The sequence below is a fragment of the Heliangelus exortis genome, chromosome 11, assembly GCF_036169615.1.
Source record: "Heliangelus exortis chromosome 11, bHelExo1.hap1, whole genome shotgun sequence".
Taxonomy (NCBI): Eukaryota; Metazoa; Chordata; class Aves; order Apodiformes; family Trochilidae; genus Heliangelus; species Heliangelus exortis.
Window position 1 is genome coordinate 7,813,420 of NC_092432.1, and position 19,199 is coordinate 7,832,618.

The following is a 19,199-nucleotide window of genomic DNA, read 5'->3' on the forward strand; positions in this document are numbered from 1 at the left end:
CTGACAAAAGTTCACACAAGGACAAAAGCTGTCAGAGGGCCACATGTCCCTTTGCCATCCAGCCTTCACCCAACTCTCTTCCCACAACCCTGAGAGATCCTGCAGGAAAAGTTGGCAGAAAAGCAGAAAGACAGAGGACACAAAGAAGAAAGAAACTCTAAAGCATCCAAAATCTGATTCTTCAAAGGAGTCAAGAGGACCAAGGGGAGCATAACAGACAGCAGGACCTGAGGGTCCCATGAGTACACAGAGAACATCAGGGAGCTAAATCAGGGCCAGCTGGTCAGTGCTGGAAGGTTAATAGAAAGCCTTTAGTAGGGACACACCATAGGTTTGATTCTAATGGGATTTCTGTGACTCACTATCTAGTGCAGTTTATATAAGAAATACTGCAAGTGTCTGGCTTTCACTGGTTTTGTTTTTTGTATTTTTTTTTTAAGAAGGCAGCACAAGAAGTAACAAAAAATGGCACCCTGCTGCCAGTCAAACATGGTTTCCAAGTCAAGCATCTCCTTGTCACTTAGTGCCTATCTGAAAAGCCATGGGCTCAAGAGCTTTCTGATATGCTCAAGGTCTGCAAAGGAAAGCATCAGAGAACTGCACACAAAAATCCAGAGGAAGGGTTCAAAGGAAAGTGGCTTTCATGCGAAAGATGTGGATGCTTAAAGGAACTAACACTAACAGGGAGCTGCTAGGTTGTTACAGAACAGCAGTGGATTACAAGACTTTGGGAAAGTCCCATCTGCCTGTTCTCAGCTACCTTGCTCTGCAAAGCTGCACAGCAGCTGGAAGCAGCACAGTGGAAAATCCAAGTGCCTTAGCCCTGCCTGAGCAGTGGACAGGCAATGGCTCTCCTGCCAAGCAAGGCATCTTCAGCTTTCATCTCTTGATCATGGACCATCAGCAGAAATGGCCACAAGGTCAAAGGGTACAAACGGAATAAAGGAAGGGTCTCTGAATACTTGTTGGGATACTAATAATATACAAAGGAGAAAACTTAACTGAAAGCCAAGGTCACATAGACAAGAATTTGGTAAATCTGCAGTAACTACAGAAAGCCCTGAGGTAGGAACATCCTCCAGCACATTTGTATTCCAAGTGTGAGGAAGAGACAGCAAACTCACATGTGATAGGCCTGCACGTCCTAGACACAACCCTACTGTCTCTTCTTAGCAAAGGGATTCCCATCTGCACCATCAGGATTTTTGGAAGACAAAGACAGTAAATCAGGCTCTTAAAGCAAATTCTGTTTATTCCATTTTTGTTTTGTGTTGATAACAAATGTTCACCCTAGCCTAGGAAAAATATCAGGTAGAAAATATCTCCCATTTCCTCCCACCCTCCCCATCACATACACACACTTTTTGTTTCTTAAATAAAAGAATGAAAATTTCAAGCATGAGAGGCTTTTCAATACGTTTCTGTAATAAAATTAATTCTGTTGTAGATATAAAATGCAGCAACCAAGACCCGAGGATCTGCTATGCTACTCCAAGGCAATTAGTACCCAGAATGATTAATCAGTTTGTCTGCAAACACAATAAGAAAATACTTAGCACTTATCCAGCACTTTTTATCCATGAATCTCCAAGTGTTTTACAAAAGCTGAAAATATGTTTTTGGCCTCATTTACAGAGAAGAAAACACAAGCTGGAACAGGAAGAGATTTGCTCCCAGTCACAGAACAATTTAATAGCAGAGCAAAGAACAGATCTCTGGTCTCTCAGCCTCAAGTCCAACCATGCATGCCATGCTCTCTGCTTCACAAAGGACAGTCTGAATTTGGCAAAAGCCCCAGCTGCAGAAATGCTGAAGTGGTTTATATGGACAATGAAAAAGAAGTGTAAATGGAGATCTGACAGCTATCTTAGTAAGGCCTGACCTCCCAAGGCTGTGATGCCAAGGAATAGACCCAGTCTTGGATGAAGCTGCTGAGAGCTTTGAGAAAGGAAAAAAAAAAAAGTCTCACACTGGAAGTGTGAACAAATGTGAGTGGCGCAGGAGGTAAATCCATGGTCTACATTGTGCAAATGATTCTCCACTTGGAGATTTAATTGGATGTTTGAGGAACAGATCACAGGATAAGAACCTAAAACCTTGACAAATAGTGTTATTAGATGGAGAGGAACCTGGAGCTAAAGCATGCCTGGCCTGGCACCTCCTCTATTAGCAGTCTTCTGACCTGAACTCATTCCTGACAGACCTGAGAAACCAACAGTGCAAACAACAGGAAAAGAGCAGTGAAATAAAATGTCTTGCCCTAGAAATATGTTTAGCAAGGCCAGGAGAGAAGTGCCATGAGACAGAGAGTAAAGGCTGATTCAAGGACTCCAGGGCACCCTCCATTATGAGGTCATTAGTAGGCACCAGCAACCCACACAGTTGTTTTCCTGTGCATTACCATGCAAAATGAATGCATGACTTCAGCAGTGTTCTTCACAGGCATGTGGCCACAATGCATCACCCACAGCTCATTTTGGTCCCGAAAAGACACCCACACAGGGTCCTTTAAAGTACAGGGTCTCCCATGTATAAGCACCAGTTTTCTAATGCAATCCCTGCAGCTCCCATGGGAATGGGACAACAGCAGGCCTCAGATTCTGACAGAGCCCCTCATGATGCTGGGATGGTCACACTGCCTGGCAGCATGCAGTCATACACCAGCCTCTGTGCAGAAAAATGCTGGCCTACAACCAAAAACTCCATTTTTCAGAGAGAGAAGGGCAGGCCAGCAACCTCACTAGCTCACAGTGGCAAGGTAATATTACACCCATGAGCTTATTTCAACAGCAGCACAAACACCGCAGTGGCCCAGTCAGCATGGAAGCACCAGCCAACTGTGCTTTGAAGCCTGGGAACAGCAAATGGGGTTCTCACAGAGAACAGCGTATCAAACAGGGGTAGGTAAACAACTTAAGTCAACAAGCTCCTCTCCTAACTGCAAACATACAGCAATGAACATTAATTCGGGACTCCTCCCTCTTTTCTGAGCAAACCTAAATGCTAATTAATAGCATCATACTCCCAACAGGCAGGAGGGTGCTGGCAGCTGGGTCTCCCTTCCCCTCATCAGCAAAACCTGCAGATGGCTGTGAGAATTCACCCCCATGCTGCAGAAAAGTCCTTCTGATGTGAGCAAGGAGCTGCTGTTGCTCTCCACACCCTTTCCAGCCACACATTTTCCATCTGTGCCCACCTCCTCGTGCATTAGAAACACAACCAGCTGCCCTGGCTTTCTGGTAATAACACATCACCTTTTCCTTAGGAGCTTTCACAAGATATTAAGGCACAAAGATTAAGTGACTTGCATAAAAGTCAGGAACACACCTCATGTCTCTCAATGTGACTGCTCACACCTTTTTTCCCTGGCCTCCTGCATATTAAAATCACCAGAGCAGATGCTGTGGATGAGAACAGGATTCCATTTCCCTAGTCACTCTGAAGATACAAACACAGGTAGCTGTATTTCTAAGCCCTTCCCATGCCTCCCATCCACTCTCTCTACAAGAGGCTGTTTGTCTCAGCACAGTAGAGCACCAGTGCAGAAGGGAGCTCTACACAAATGTGTTGCAAAGCTCCATCTTTGCCACCCTAAAACCTACAACCGGAGAGAAAACAGGGAAACGCCCCTGGGAAACCAGGAAAGGAACCTCAGCTACACTTTGCTCAAAAACAGGAACAGGGAACAGCAGTGCTTAATGCGGCACGACCTCCACAGTACAGAGAAGAAGCACTCACACACTTAACTTGAGTGGATTTGCTTTCCACAGCCAAGGCCCCTGCGAGGTGCCGGCTGGTAGGAGCTCCCAGGTCAGGTTTCTTGACAGTTTGGTTTCCAAGAAGGTGCCAGCACTTGTCTTTGGTGCACCTGTGGCAGAGCCTCAGAGCTGCCTTGTGCTAGGTGCAGCTGTGCCTCATGTGGAAGTTCACCACGTACTCGGCGTTGGTGCGCTGCACCGAGATGGCAAAGGGCTCGAAAGGGTGGAAGGTGAAGGCAACCAAGCGCCGCACCGTGTGGTTGATGGGGCGACCCAGCAGTCCCGCCTGGATCTCAAACTTCAGGAGGCCAGAATCACGAGCATAAAACCTGAAAAGAAAGAAAAAGAGGCTGGTGAAGGGACTCCAGCACAAGTCCTGTGAGGAAGGCCTGAGGGAGCTGGGGTTGTTGGAGAAGAGGAGGCTCAGAGGAGGCCTCATCTACAGCTCCCTGAGAGGAGGGTGGAGCCAGGGAGGGATCGGTCTCTTCTCCCAAGTAGCTACCAGTAAGACAAGAGGGCATGGACTTAAGCTCTGCCAGGGAAGGTTTAGGTTAGATATTAGGAAAAAATTCTTTACAGAGAGAGTGATCAGGCATTGGAATGGGCTGCCCAGGGAAGTGGTGGATTCTCCATCCCTGGAGGTTTTTAAGAAGAGACTGATGTGGCACTCAGTGCCATGGTCTGGTAACCACAGTGGTAGTGGATTAAGGGTTGGACTTGATGATCTCAGAGGTCCTTTCCAACCCAGATGATTCTGTGAAAGTCAATTCTGACTGATCCTGACTGTTGACCTTGCCATTCAGGCTCTTCACACACAGAGAAAACTTCAGTCTCTGAGAAGGAGTCCCTCACATGGGTGCCTGGTTCTTGGCTACACAGGAAACTCCCTCCTGGGGCAGCTAGTTTTCTTCTGTTTAACAAAGCTTGGCTTCATTTTGGTATCATCAGTGAGAAATCTGTCTGACATTTTGGTGGATGTAGCTTACCTCACAAGAGGAAATAAATCTGGTTGAGACTCCACCTGTGCTGACTCTCCATCCTCTCCCCTTGATCCCTGCGGCAGATACACAGTACAGAGCTGAGCTCAAATCCCTTAGCAATGGCCTTCACCCTGAGTGGAAAGCTGCCCCTTCCCTCTCCTGCTGCTGCCAGGTAGACTTTACTCTGCTGCTCTTGTACCTCACTACATCCCCATTCAATTGAGCAGGATGAACAGCAAGATCCAATTTTCCTCAAGGGCACCAGGCTGTATTTTAAAACACAAGCAAGGCTTTGCACATCCTTTCAGATTTGCATCAAAAAAACATTATCAAGATCAGCTTGGCAGGAAATACCTGGTGGATTGCATTCAACAATCACAGCAAAGGCAGAGGTCAAGGAAAACCTTGTGTCCTACTGCTGGCATGCACAGATATGCCTGTGGGTCAAGTTAATTTGTTTCTCCAAAGAGGTGAGCTCTAGAACACAGCCCCAGCACCAAGCAAAGATTGCCAAGGGGATGAGGCAGACAGCACTGAAGAGACTTGTGAGCCTAGGAAGCTCTTGGCCTCCTGAACTATCTTTGCATACCTTGCATAACCAGCATCAACCCAGGCAACATGCCAGCCCTGTGCTGCTGTGGGAACAGGGGACTCTCTACCATGACCCCACCCTCCCTAAGACTTTGGTGGAGGTTTCAGGGATGTGGTGGTGGAGGCTTCTGGATGTGGCACCTTCACAAAGCAGCTGGGCTCTAACTCAAGTCCTCACCCTGAAGTTGCATCAGTTAGTAAGATAATTTTCTCTGCTCTTTCAGTTTCAGACACAGAATTACCACTTTGCCTCCCAGCTGTTTCCTTTCCCACCATCACTTAGTACCATGTGGGTATTTTGCATTTTCCTCTGGTTTTAACTCAGATAATGCTTTTAATCTTGGAGCACATTCTACCCCTCCCCCCCCCCAGCAATACAATGCACTCAGCTCTCAGCCTGGAAGAATGAGTGATGACAGATAGAGGCAATGCTGTCTCAGAAGCAGACATACTCCACATTTTAACAACACAGCCTATTGAGAACCTTGTGTTCTTCCTGGAGGGCCACTCTCCTCTCCCTTCCTCTGAATCAAAGTGCCAGCCAACCCTGCCTGAAAATTGCACACAAGAACCAAGTAAGAGTCACAATCTTGGTATTTGGCTTTTTAAAAAGCCCTTTCCCTCCTACACAAGGCTGCGTATGCAGAGGGTCATTCTTCAAATAAAGCACAGTCCCCCGTCTGCTCCCCTCTCTCCCCAATTCACAATAATTTACTACTCAAGATGAAGCTCCCTGTAATCTCAAAGATGTGCTCAGTTTGGTATTTTTAAATCTATTTTTAAAAGTGCTCTGCAATCAGAGGCCATTTCCATGGGCTCTCACTCTGGGGATAAATTAGGCACTGCAATATAAAATCGTATGTCAACAGAAGCAGCAAGACAAGCCTTTTCAAACTATATGAAAATGGAAGACTTATCTGCAAAACAACTTTTTGGTTAAATGCCTCCTTATTAGCCATCTAGATGGATTTTAGAGACCCCCTACTATAGGTACAGCTCTGTAGAAGCCTCTTCCTCTCAAGTGCCATCGTTTCACCCAGTGAACATCTCTTCAAGCCTTCTGAAAAGACACTGAAAGATGGTGGTGATGGGGAATCTGAAGTCCTTCCTGCATGAGAGCAAAAAACCACTGGCCCCTCAAGTAGCCAGAGTCAAGAGTTGAACCTTTTGGGACACAGAAAGGCACTAAAGGTTAAAAGAACACAGTGCAGAGAGGCATTGAAACCGATGTGTTGAAAGCCTTCCTATCTCATACAGAGTGCCAGGAAACTGCACAGACTGAAACACCCTTCGATGCTGAAGGTTTTTGCATTCCAGCCAATCACAGGACTTACTTACAAATCCTGTGGCCTCTCATTTCCAAGCTCTCTGCCCACAACAGGCAGCAGCACTATTGTATAAAGCCCTTTGTTTTGCATGAGAGAAACATAGCAGCACCATTTCAGCTACTGAATGGTTAAGGTTAGCACTTCATCTTCTGCTTATTCTCCAAAAACCAGGAGCCCCACTGCTCCCAGCCCCTATTCAAATCCTAATCGACTCTGCAAAGCTTTGAGCTTTGAAAGCTCTGGCCTTGAAATGCTGGTTTGCTCAGGGGAGGGAGGGAAGGTGGCACTTTGCTTTGTTTACTACAAAGAGGTAACTGCAGCAAAGGACTGCGGTTTTGCTCCTTTTTGTCTGCCGGAGCCATGGGCAGGTTGGTGCTGGCAGACAACTGCCAGCCCTGCAGTTTTCCCAACATCAGGCATGACAAAGGGGAAAGGGCAGGCTTTCCTCTGTGGATAACACAGGAGCTGGAGATCACATCAAATCATAGAGGTAGAACATTAAATATACATAAGTCGGGAATTGAGAGCACAGGGATAATCAGAGGGTCCCCGCCACCTGAGTCAGGGCCAGGGGAAACATAAAACCACCTGTTGAGAATGGATTGATGAAAATAAAGTTGGGAAAGTGGCCAGAAAGGTCTCCCCAGGCTCACTGACCCCCAGCGCATGTGCAGTCACTAAACAAAGCCCTCAGGCATTGAAGTTGTTTCTCTTTGTGTTCAGAGCAGAGGTTTGCTTTTGCAGTACTCTAATTGGAAAGACTATTCTGCCTGAAAAACACAGCCTCTTTGAGCCTTTCAGGCTAGAGATGTTGGATTTTTTTTAACCACGACTACTTGCAGCTGTGGCTGCAGCCAGTGTAAAGAAATGAACAGTCCTGGAGTTGCTTCAAGAAGCGTTGTAAGCCTCCTTGTTTCCAAGCTTTGACTTACTCCTTCTGCAAGCATGGAAGACTCAGACAGAAGAAGCACAGAACAGCCCTTACACCTGCCCAAAACTCCTATTACAGACACAAATTTGCTACATATGACAGAAAGAAGAGTGCGTTATAAAGAGAAGTACAGCTCCCAGAGTGTTTCCTTGTAAACAAAGGAAGTCTGAAAATAGCTAAATCAATAGCACAAGCATTCTGTGTAACACCAAACCCAGCTGCTATTTTATTCACAGGACAAACCAGATCATCCTTGCCAGCTAAACCCACATGCTCAGAAGGGATCCTTTCAGGACAGGAAATCCAGAACCATATCACTCTGCAGCCCAATCAAGCAGCAGGACTGCGATAAGAGGAGAAAGAACAAGAGAATTCATAGGGAAAAGGCTCAGGCTTCACTACCCAAACCTTCCCCAATGCAGTTGAGCGAGAAAGCCTGAAAATCCCTCCCCCACACATACAAGATGAAGCAGTTATAGCAAGGAGAGAGGCCAAGCTTTGTGGGACTGCTGAAATGAACCCTCGGGTGCCAGGACGTCACAAGGGAAAGGCTTCGATCCGCCCCCTTTTTCTGCACACCTGATGCCACGTGGCAGGGGTGATTCAGAGTGACTCTCACACTGCTCTCCTCACATCCAGCTTCTTGGCCTGCTCCATACCTTATAGGGTGATCCCCACAGGTCTTGGGCCGCTCCATGACTGACACCCACTTGTCATCATAGCTGAAAAGGGAGAGGTCGAGGTAGGGGCTGCCGCTGTAGGACTGAGCGCTGATAGGGAGCTGCCCCAGCAGCCTCCGCACAGCCTCCGTGTGCCCTCCGTACTTGGCATTCACGATAGTGTCTTTGAACCTGGAGCAAACCAAGAAACAGCTTTTACTCACAAAGGCCACAGGTGAACACCACAGCTTAAGCAAAGGAAGGAGGAAAACCCATTGAGAAAGAAAATGGGCAGCAGTGTAAGGAGGAAACCATTCACTTCCAAAGATGTATCACAGCGATGCGAGCACCAACCAGTTCTGGTGACCTTTGTATCCTCCCTCATCATTACTGTTTCTGCTCTGAAAAGCCCAAGCTGACAGAAGGGCAAGACTGTGCCTACCCACAAGGTCTGGTCCCAGCTGCTCTGCAGTACAGGAAATGAACAGGATAAGGAACAGGGAGAGATGGATTAGCAGTTCAGTGGCCAATCCAAGTTTGACCCTGGAGCATGGGAACAGCATAAGCAAAAGCCAGAGGGTTTCATAGTTGAGCCCTTAATGTTGACTTGAGAATCCCCTTCTCCCAGGCCACTGTTTTAAATGCGTAAAAGGAGAAACCTTAGATGAGGAATAACCTTGATGAGAAGCCTAAAGCTCTTCAGAAACTATGGTGAGCGGAAAGTTCATTCTGGTACAGAGACTAACACAGGCTGGATTTCTCTTTCCAAGTAAAATTTGAGTTTTCCATGTGCAAGAACAGTCAGATCAGCTGCACTGGATCTCATGCATGAAGGAGGATTAAACCTTTCCTTTTTGACCAGAAACATTCAGCCAAAAGTCAGGTTGCTGTGAATTATGCTCTATTACACCCTGCTATGGAAGCTAAATGCTCCTGTTGCAGGCCCTTGTAGCCAAGGGGATGAAAAGACTCTCCTCTCTAACACAAGGCATGAGTTGCTCTTCAGCTGTCTGTGGTGAGCTCTCTGACTCTCTCTTCCACAAAGCGTCACAGATTTCCTGACAGACAGCTCTAGAAAGCTGCAGTCAACTTCCTTTTACTTATATGACATCAACCTAAAATCAACAGAAGCTTCATGCCCATAAGTGACTGTGAAGCACTATGGATAATGTGAAACAAGTCACTGGAAGAACAAAACACCCTGAGTCACATAAAAATATATCCCAAGAGAAATAACATGCTCTGTCTCACTAGAGTAGCATTTGACTGTTAAAGCACTTTCTAGAAACCCAGGTTATTTTGGTCAACTTTCACAATAGGTCTAGGCAGATGTTTTCTTTCTCCTAGCACAGCTTGATAGGAACCACGAGTTTGTGTCTCATGTTGGAAAAAATGCTATAGAACCCAGTCTGATGTACTCTAAATTCAGAAGGCCACTTGGCAAAATATGTCCAATTAAGCTACTGGGCAGTAACACTTCAATAACCTCCAGAAGAGTTACTGCTCAAGAAGAGCTGGAAACATCTTTCCCTCAAAATTCCTTTTCCTTTTCCTAAGCACTGGATTGCCAGTGCTTTGCTCATGTAACAAGAGAGGAATATAAAAAGAGTGGAATATAAAAATCAGATACATGAGGCTGCAAGATGAACCACGTACAAGCCAGACAAGCCTTGCATCACTCAGCAACTAAAGGAAGTGGTTTGCTCAGGGTTGCCATCACTATTTGATTTTATCTTTAAAGGTGATGGGGGTGAGGATGTGTCTATAGAGTACAAAGCATGCTCCGAATCATGGCTCACCGGCGCTGGATCTGCCTGGCAAAGTTGTTGCTGGAAGCTGAGCAGGGGAACTGGACTGCCTCACTGTGCAGGGTGGCATTCCTGAAGAGATCACAGAAGTTCTCAAACAGCTCCAGCAGCTCATCGGATGTATTCTCAAATACAGCAATAACTTCTGTGGTCACCATGTTGTACACGACGAAGAAGGAAGGCTGGGGAGAGAGGCAGAGGCAGTGGTTACCCAGGAGAGCACAGCTGGGGAAGCTTTCCCTCCTTTCTCCTCATGTAACACCACAGACCCTACCCAAACTTCTCAGCAGCACAGGAGAATCCCACATCCTCACACTAATCCATTCAGCTATTCAAATGCCTCAATAGGTACCAAATTATCCACTCCTTAACTGTGATTACGTATGAAGAAAACTTAATGGGCTTCCAATTTTTCAGCTCAAACTGGATGTCAATATTTCTGTTTTCCTCTCTGCCTTCCACCAAAGCCAAAACACTTTCTAAATTGCCAAATTTAATTTTCATTCCTGCTGACAAAATGATTTTAAATCCAGCGCTAGCTGGCCACCAATTATTTTCCCCTTTGTGTAGAGACATTATTTCCTTCCCCTCTTGAATATTTCTTAATACTTCCATCACAGAGATGAGCCTTTTTAGTGTACTGTGCACTACACCACTGCCCACAAAAAGTTGTGCCCTCCAGGTACCCTGCTGGCACAGAAATGAACATCTGAAAGACATGAATGACCTCTTTTTAATGCTGACATTCTCCTGCAAGACGGCCCAGGTGCCAGGCTGTGGATTAGCAGCAGCAGTGCTTCATGGCATCAAACCAAAAACAGGGAAAAAAGGTGGCATTGTGTCAGCACAGCCACATCAAAAGGAGGTTACATTCCCATCCCATTGGGAAGGGGTAGATTAATCCTTGGTGATCACCTGTAGCTTTCATTAAGAGACAGGAGTGCTAACACCCCAGCACCCCAAAGAACCTGCCCCTACTTCAAAGGTAACCAGTTCCTAGGGTGTATGCACATATCTGGCTAAATCTTCTGTCAATAAAAGCCCCCTCCCTGCTCCCAAACAATGCTGAGGGATGACGGCAGGCATTCTGCCCACCCCATCCACCTGCAAATATCACAAGGTTTGTTTGGTTTACAGCCCCAAAATAAACTGTGATAATACAATCCAGCCCCCGCACATCCAAACCAAGCGCGAGAGATGAGGTTACTCACTGCTCACTACTCACTACTGCCTGAGGAAAGGGAAGCCCTTCTGAAACACAGGGTTGGAGCAGAGAGAAAATAAGAGGAGACAGCACAGGGAAAAACTATTTACGTTGTTGAAGATTGCAGGGACTATCCTCCAACCTTACATAAAGAAGTTCTTTTGCCAGGTTAACACCACAGACACATCTACAGGATGCCCTTGGCCAGAGAAGTGACCTCACAGGTAAAACCCTGCCACACAGGAGTGGCACAGGTTGAGTTTCACAAAAAGCCCATGGCAAAGATGTCAAGTTTATTAACATCAGCATGTCATGAAACATCTTGAAGGATTCAGTGCACACCCTGACAAAATACAAGCAGCCCACAAGCACAGAGGCTTCCTCAACCTTCTCCTGGCAGAGAAGCCAGGAGCCTGAAATTGGATGAAACCTCATGTTCCTCTCTGACAAAAGAAAAATGAGAGCTTTAGGCATTTTGTGAGCCAGGTTTTCATCAGGAAGCTCTAATACAAAGCCTACGTTCAGGCAGGTCTGCAGAGACTGCTCCACATCTGGAATTATCTCCTGAAAGAACTGAGAAATTAGATGCTTTTCCTCCAGCAGAAAACTCTGAGCCACAAACAAACAACCTGCATCTGAAAGAAACCCTCGGGTGCAGCAAACTGAGGCAGAGAAGCAGCTTTGGTAAGCACAGCAGGGAGCAGAGCAGAGCCTACCACAAACATTTACATCAGGGTCAGGAGCACCGTTCCAGATACCAGCAACGAGCAGAAGGCTGCAGGGCACTTCCACAAAGCTTTCACAGTTCTGAAACAGTCACTCAATTTCACACAAATGGGTAAAATTGATTAGATGAAGCCTCACCTGTTCCCTCCCAAAGCAGCTCCTCCCCAAATAACAGCACGTAAGAAAAATCAACCAGTCATCTGCCAGGAGAATTAGTTTAAGGCATGGCAAAGATGAGGAGGAAGAGAAGGGTGTGAGCTAAAACCCAATATCTAGGGAACAATCACATCTACTGGAGATTGATTGCAAATTCCTGATAAATACTTTCAACAGAATAAAACCCAAATGAATTAAAGGAACAGAACAGGTTAAGAAAACATCCTTCTCAGTTTCACTGAGAAGCACTCCAAACCTGACCACCCCCCTAACAGTAGTGAAAAAAAAATTATCAGCCTGCAGGATGGTGAAATGTCTGGAAGGAGCCAGCACTGACTGAGCTACATTTGCTCTAATTCGACTTCTTTAGTACTAAACTGAATGGAGAAGCAATTGGCACATTAGCTACATCTAAGAGCTGCAACTCCAGCTTGGAGAGATCATAAATACCATCTCTGACAGAAGCCTGAAAGAGTAAGTATGGAGGCAGAATAGAAAAGGTAATTCTACTGGAGAAAATGAAGACTATTATAATTGAAAAACAAGCCTGAAGATACATGAGAAGAGAGACCACCTCTAGAACAGATGAAATATCAGCTAAAAGAGAAAGTCATTTGGGGATGTGGGAGAGGAAGAGAATTGTACAGCATCTGTGGGCATGGGGAACAATCCCTGGAGAAAGGGGATTCGATAGCCACATCATATCCCTTCTCTCTCATTTTTAGTTGAGAAGGAGGCAATGAAGTTATGGGAGCTAATTCAGTACCAGAGGAATCAAACATCCACACAACAATGAAGCACCAGAGACCATAAACAACGTTCTCAGGCCGAGCTAAGAATCGCTGTACCTGCCCCAAAGCCCTGAGCAGCCTGAAGAGGCAGTACCTGGGAAGGATCCGTCACCCGCAGCGTGACCACGTCTTCACTGGTGTATTTGATAAAGAGATGGTTCTCATCCAAAAGCTGCATCTTCCACATCCGGAGCTGCCTCAGCTGGTCAAAGTACTGGAAGAACCTTCTTTTGGCGATGGCACTTCCGTCCTGCTCGGCCCTTCTCCACAGGTACACCATCAGCCTGTGCTTCAAGGAGTTGATGAAGGGCTCTTTGTAGGGGTTGGCCATCCCCGTCTGAGTGTCCCTCTGCACCTCGGGGTAGACAGCAGACAGGGTCAGGAGGTCGTCCTCGTAGCAGAAGCGTCCGATGGTCCGAACGTCGATGAAGGTGCCAGCGGGAGTGACCTGAAAGACGTGGATCGTCTGCTGCTGCACGGAGAGGATGGCCAGGATGTTCTTGTAGAGGTAGAGCCCTTGGTTGTGGGACAGGATGACCTTGTCACACTTGAAGGTTCGCGTGTCGCAGAGGCGCCCGGTGTGGAGGTCAATGATGTGCAAGGAGTAATCCTCCAGGGGGGACCTGGGGTTGGGGGTGACGGATTCGCTGTTGCGATAAACCTCAAAGAAGGGAGGGTGGGGCTCCTCGGGCAGGTAGGCGGCGGAGCCGACGATGACGTAGCGGCAGTCGTCGGTGAAGAGGCTGCACTCGCGGTTCAGGTGCTCGCCGTTGGAGGCCACGTTGGTGATGTGGAGGAGGACAAAGAAACGCTCGAAGAGCCGCCCCCGGATGTTGATGGATCTCTGGTCGTTGCCGTTGGCCAGGATCTCCCCCTCGTAGCCCTGCAGGAGGTCTTCCGCCGCCTGGCAGCCCTGGTACTCGTAGATCTCCAGGGAGGTCTGGTCGGAGGAGAAGGCGATGAAGTAGCGGCCGTCGGGGGAGAACTTGCGCAGGAAGCAGGGCGGCTTCTCCACGTTGACCACAGTGAAGTTGGGGAAGACGTTCTGGTGGAAGACGCGGACTTGGTGCCAGTGGGTGCCGGCTTTTCCCGAGCTGATCCGGCGGTGCTCCAGGCGGTGGATGACGTTCTGGTTCTGGATGCGGCGGGGTCTGATGGTGGGGGCATCGTCATCCATGGTCAGAGCTCTACTTCATCTTCACCCTGCTGGGGAGAGAGCACACGCAGGTGGCACTCGCTGAAACACGGGGGGGGGGGGAGGAATTCAGGGAGCTGCTTGCAGGGGTGGGGTGGGGGAAGGACCCAGAACACCCCGGAAGGGTGAGGCGTCAGCTGGGAAGTGCAGCCGTGCCTTCGGAAAGGGGGGAGATGACACAAGAGGACACCGGGGAAGAGAGACATGGAGACTGGGAGGAAGAAGAGAGACTGGGAGGCAGAAGACCTCTGTGGAAGATACCAGGGCAAACACGGGAACCAAGAGGGAAGTGGTGTTGCCAGGGGGTGATGGGATCCGCAGGTGTTCCTGCTTCTGAGGGCGACAGTGGGGAACCAGGAGGTGACGGAGGGGGCCGGGAATGGAGGCAGGCGCAGGGGGGCACCAAGGGAATGCCAAGATGCCCCGAGCACCCGACAGGGAGTGAGGGGAGCCAGGCATAATCCGCAGACTTGCCAGCTGACAGGAAGGCTCCCGGGGAAGCCCAGAGGAAGCTGCGGTCCCTCCTGACGATTGGAGCGGGGCCCCAAGCTGCTCTCCAACCGGCCCGGAGCATGAGGGGACACGGGGGAACCGGCGCCCGCGGCGGCCTCCTGGCCGGGCAAGAACACGGGGGTCCGCGAGGGGAGGCCGGGCACTGGAGGAGGCCGCGGCTTCGCTCACCGCCCGGGCCCGCCGCTGGGGCCCGCTGCCGCTCACTCTATGGCCGCCGCCATCTTCCCGCCACAGCGTCGGGGGAACGGTCTCACCCCTCCACTTCCGCTTCCGGCCGCCGGGACAGCGAGGAGGGGTGCGACAGGACAGAGTGTCAGCGGGGCGAGGAGACCGCGCCTCCTGGCGGCGGGAGGGACCCCTGCGCAGCCCCGAACCCCGCTCCCACCCCAGAGCCCCGCACCCACCCTGCACCCCAGACACCCCCTGCGCCCTATCCCCTCTGCACCCATCTCTCCCCATCTTCCTGCACCCTGAGCATACTCTGAACCCTTTCACCCCCTTCCTCCACTCTGCAGCCCATCCCAGCACCCTGTGCAATCCCCCATCCAATCATCCCCAAGCCTCCTTCACCACCCTTCACCCCCACTCCCACGCCCCAAACACCCCTTGAGCCCCTCCATGCCTGGAGCACCCGAGACTCCCCCATCCCAGGCAGTCCCTTGCACCAGGACGCTCCAGGGGACATCACACCTGTTGTGTGGGGACATCGCCAAGGACATCACACCCCAACACCTCAACATCGGCGGCAGCCGAGGAGATTGGGGTCACCCCGAGGCACCCCGTTGGGCTTTCCAAGGGTCTTAAAAGCTTTTTGTCCCCCCCCGGCTTTTAGCATCATTCACCCACCCACCCATCCACCCATCCATCCCTCCTGTGCATTAGCAGCACGGGCAGCTCCAAGGGCACTTGTCCTTCAAAGGGAAGGAAAGAGGAATGACAGGGGGGTCCTTGAGATCCATTTGCAATCCTCTCAGCGAGGCCGAGACACCGCTCCCGGCTCTTGGAGCCACTCCACCGGGGAGCGGGGGAGCCGGGAACGGGGCGTGCAGGAGGGGATGCTCAACCCGGGGTGCCGTTCCCTCCCCCCCCCCCGCTGGGACCTCCGGTACCCAGCACAGGGATGGAGGGGGGGCTGCTCCTGCTGCGCCGAAGCTCTCCCCGTGTAAATCCTCAGGGATGCTCCGTGTTGTTTTGGGGGATGTTTTTGGGGAGGACTGGGATCCTGCTGCCCCAGGGGATGGGACCCTGCGGCTCCAGCTGCCTTCCCACAGGGATGAGGGAGGGCAGCCTGCTCGGCACTCCCGGGCGGCAGGCAGGGGACCTTGGGGAACCTTCGGGGGACCCCGCTGCCATCCCACCTGCCTGCCCTGTTCCCATCTCCCAAGGCTCTCACGCCCTGTGGCCATATCCCGCGTCCCTTCCTTCTCTCCCGCTGCCTGCCGGCTGCAGCAGGAGCGATGACAAGACTGAAATGAATGGCCCCAGCATCTCCCTTTGTCTCGCTGCCTCCTGCCTAATTAATTGAGATCCACCTTAATAGGATCAAACTAAATACCGAAGAGCATCCAACCACACAGCAGCTGTCAGGAAAACAACTGCCCAGCACACATACACCGAAAGGCAGCTTGCTGGACAAAAGAGCCATTAATACAGCAGCAATTAGTTCTTCCGGAGTTAATAACTTCATCACTCCAACCTTCCCATGGCTGCACCCCCCTCCCCAGCTCTGGTTCTGGGGATGGGGGTCAGGGGACCCTCACAGGAGCGGTTTCATCCATCCGCAGGGATCTGCATCACATGAAATAAATCCCACTGGGGGCACAAGGCTGAGGGGCAAGGTTAATCCCTGTTTATTTTGACCCCGGGGGAGGCAGAAGGCAGAGGAGTCTCAGGGCCGGACCCCCCCCCCAACTGGATGCTGATGGCTCAGGGCTCCTGGGGTGTTTCGCTGGCTGGGATTTCCCACCTCCTGCAATGTTTTGTGCTGCTCCTCTGGGGTCTGGCACTGTTGAGGACAGGGGATATACCATCCCCATCTGCTGGGGGACAATGGGGAGGGGGTGTGCCCATATGCAGGTCCCCAGACCAGACTTCTTGTCCAGGGACTACAGGGGGGTGGTCCAAGGCGTTACTGGGCTCCTCCAGCCTTGCAGAACAGCTGTGGATTCATGACTTTGGGTCTCATCGGGCTGGTTTTGGTGGAAGAAGCAGTGTTCAAAGAGCAGCCCTGCTCTCTCCCTGGGTCACAACCCACAGCCTGGGTGGTCAGAGGTGTCCCTTGCCCAAATCATCCATTGTCCAGCTCTTGGCTCCCTGCTTCAACTGATCCCATATGCAAATTCACTTGTCCCATTCCAAATGGCCTCAAGTGTGCCCCTTCCTCCAGAAATGAGGAATTCCTCCTCAGGAGAGACAGTCTCTTATCCAGGCTTTAGCAGCATGCAGAGGAGCATGATGCTCTGTTCCTTTACAGCAAGCCCCACTGGGGAAACAACATCACCAGCCCCACCACTCTGCCAGTGCCACATCCATCCATCCATCCATCCATCCATCCATCCATCCATCCATCCATCTTCAGGCTGTTCCTCCAGACTCAGCAGGTAGGTAAAAAAAAAAAAAAAAAAAAAAAAAAAATCACAGACCGTTTGGGCTGATTTGCATGATTTCTCCCATTTCTGTAGCAAGGACCCTTCTGCTGCTCTCACTTCGGCTGTTTACCAAGAGCATCTCGACTCTGGATCCTGCAGGTGCTTTCCCGGGATTAGAGAGGGTGTGTGAGGAGAGCAGGGCTGGGGAGATCTCAGGAATGAGCTGCTCCCATCCTGCCCTGCCGTCCAGATCCGCCCCCCAGCACAAAATCACTGTGGGGAAAAGCTGGGCCACCTCCTCACAGGAATGCTTGCAGAACAGGAAAACCCTCCAGGTCCTGAGCATCACCATCCCCCTCCTATGGCTGCTGAGCTGTTTACTTCCCTCTTGTGCCAAGGGTGAGGGGAAAAAAGAATTTATTTTTTTTTAATATATAAAAAAGAGGGTGAAGTTTGCAGAGGAGCCCAGCACAGGGAGGAATGCTTCAGCCCTGAGCAGTGCTTCAATCCTCTGCAAGCCTCTGTATGTGCAGGGCTGAGTGTGGCTGTGCTGCAGGTACCAGCTGCTTCTGTGTTTTGTTTCATTTTTTTAGGGTGAAGCATCCTAGTGATCATAGTGACAAACTTCAGCTGAGGAAACTCTTGTTGATGTGAGAAAAGAGCCAAAGGAGCAGAAGGAGACCTTGGATGTCTCTCATTTTCCCAAGAAAATAAGGATGTAATTCAATATTCAGTTCTGCTCCAAGTTTAAGGGTGACTTTTTTCATGTTTGTAGAGTTTGGGGCTCTCCTTGCATGTGGGTCCATGTACACATTCACACACAGTTTTAGAAAGGGGATGAAAAGGTCCTGATTACTGTGGCCAGGACTTGTGGCTCCTCAGCCCCACCAAGACCCTGTGGGAGCTGCATCCCCTCTCCTCATGCTGAGCAGGTATTGGGCTCTGTCAGAGCCAAGTTTGCAGATTGAACAGCCATGGACCTTCTCAGCATTACAGAAACGTTTCTTATCCATCAAAGCATCCCTTGCTCTGGTCTTAACTGGTGCCAGAGGCTCTGAAGTGGAACTGAGTGAGTTTTGCAGGCCAGTAATGGGAGCATCACTACTGGGATGGGGTCTGTGGGTGCAAGACTGAACCCTCATTTTCTTGCTCCTGGAGTTGTCTTGTATCTGCTTGAAGGTGAGAGCTGCACCTTCTGAAACTCCTCACACTGTTGAGGGGTGAAGTGCCCAGGCAGGACTCCAGGGGCAGGAGCCAGGGGTCACTGGGGTTCCTGGTCCTCCTGGGTGCCCATGGAGATGGCTGGCACAGGGTGCCACTGCTGGCTAACTGAGATCCCCAAAGTGCAGGTGACAGTCGAGGACCAGCACGCTCCATGGAAGGGGGACAGCAGAACCCACTTGCTGAGGATGCCCGGGCTGGGGGGTGCACTGGGCTGCTCCACATCCCCAGGTGAGAGCTAGACCTGCCCACCCACCCACCCTCAGCTCCCTGTGCCCATCGTGCAGAGGGTGACAGCCCTGCTCCCTCTCTGCCACCCAGAGGTGAGAGGGGCAGCCGTGCATCCCACCCCTTGTCACCCATGTGAATAGTAGCCGTGTCCCCCCCATACATCCACATCCACACCAAGATGACAGCCGTGTCCCCCGCGTGCCACCCAAGGGGTGATGGTCTCGTCCCCCCCCGCATGCACCCCATGGAGTGACAGCCCTGTGTGTCCCCCGTGCCACCCATGGCGTGACATCCCTGTCCCCCCGTGTCACCCTCCTCCCGGCTGATGCGCAGTGACATTTGCAATCTGTTGCCATGGGCGCTCGGGGACTCTTGCTGTGGAGGGGGATCGCGTTTCTCCCCCCCACTCCTTCTCCTCCTTCCCTCCCTCCTGATGACGTCATGGATGACCACGGTGGTGACAGGGCCACCTGTGGGCTGGTGAGGGGTTTAAAGAGACAGTCTGCAGCTGCAACAGGA

At 50.3% G+C, this 19,199-nt stretch overlaps 1 protein-coding gene across 3 annotated transcripts; it reads right to left on the minus strand.

Annotated features, from left to right (window-relative positions):
* Positions 1–1,234: 1,234 nt before the first annotated feature.
* Positions 1,235–14,891, minus strand: DET1 (DET1 partner of COP1 E3 ubiquitin ligase). 3 transcript variants are annotated; one of them, XM_071754312.1, is made up of 5 exons: positions 14,809–14,891; positions 13,027–14,135; positions 10,047–10,237; positions 8,248–8,439; positions 1,235–4,087 (listed from the first exon to the last, which is right to left on the minus strand). In XM_071754312.1, the coding sequence occupies exons 2-5, from the start codon at positions 14,107–14,109 to the stop codon at positions 3,898–3,900; spliced, it is 1,656 nt and encodes a 551-aa protein (XP_071610413.1). In that variant the 5' UTR covers positions 14,110–14,135; positions 14,809–14,891; the 3' UTR covers positions 1,235–3,897. The 3 variants fall into 3 exon arrangements, with proteins under 3 accessions (XP_071610413.1, XP_071610411.1, XP_071610414.1); XM_071754310.1 differs by having other exon boundaries at positions 14,602–14,882; XM_071754313.1 differs by lacking the exon at positions 14,809–14,891 and adding an exon at positions 14,602–14,740 and having other exon boundaries at positions 3,922–4,087; positions 8,168–8,439.
* Between the last annotated feature and the right edge of the window lie 4,308 nt (positions 14,892–19,199).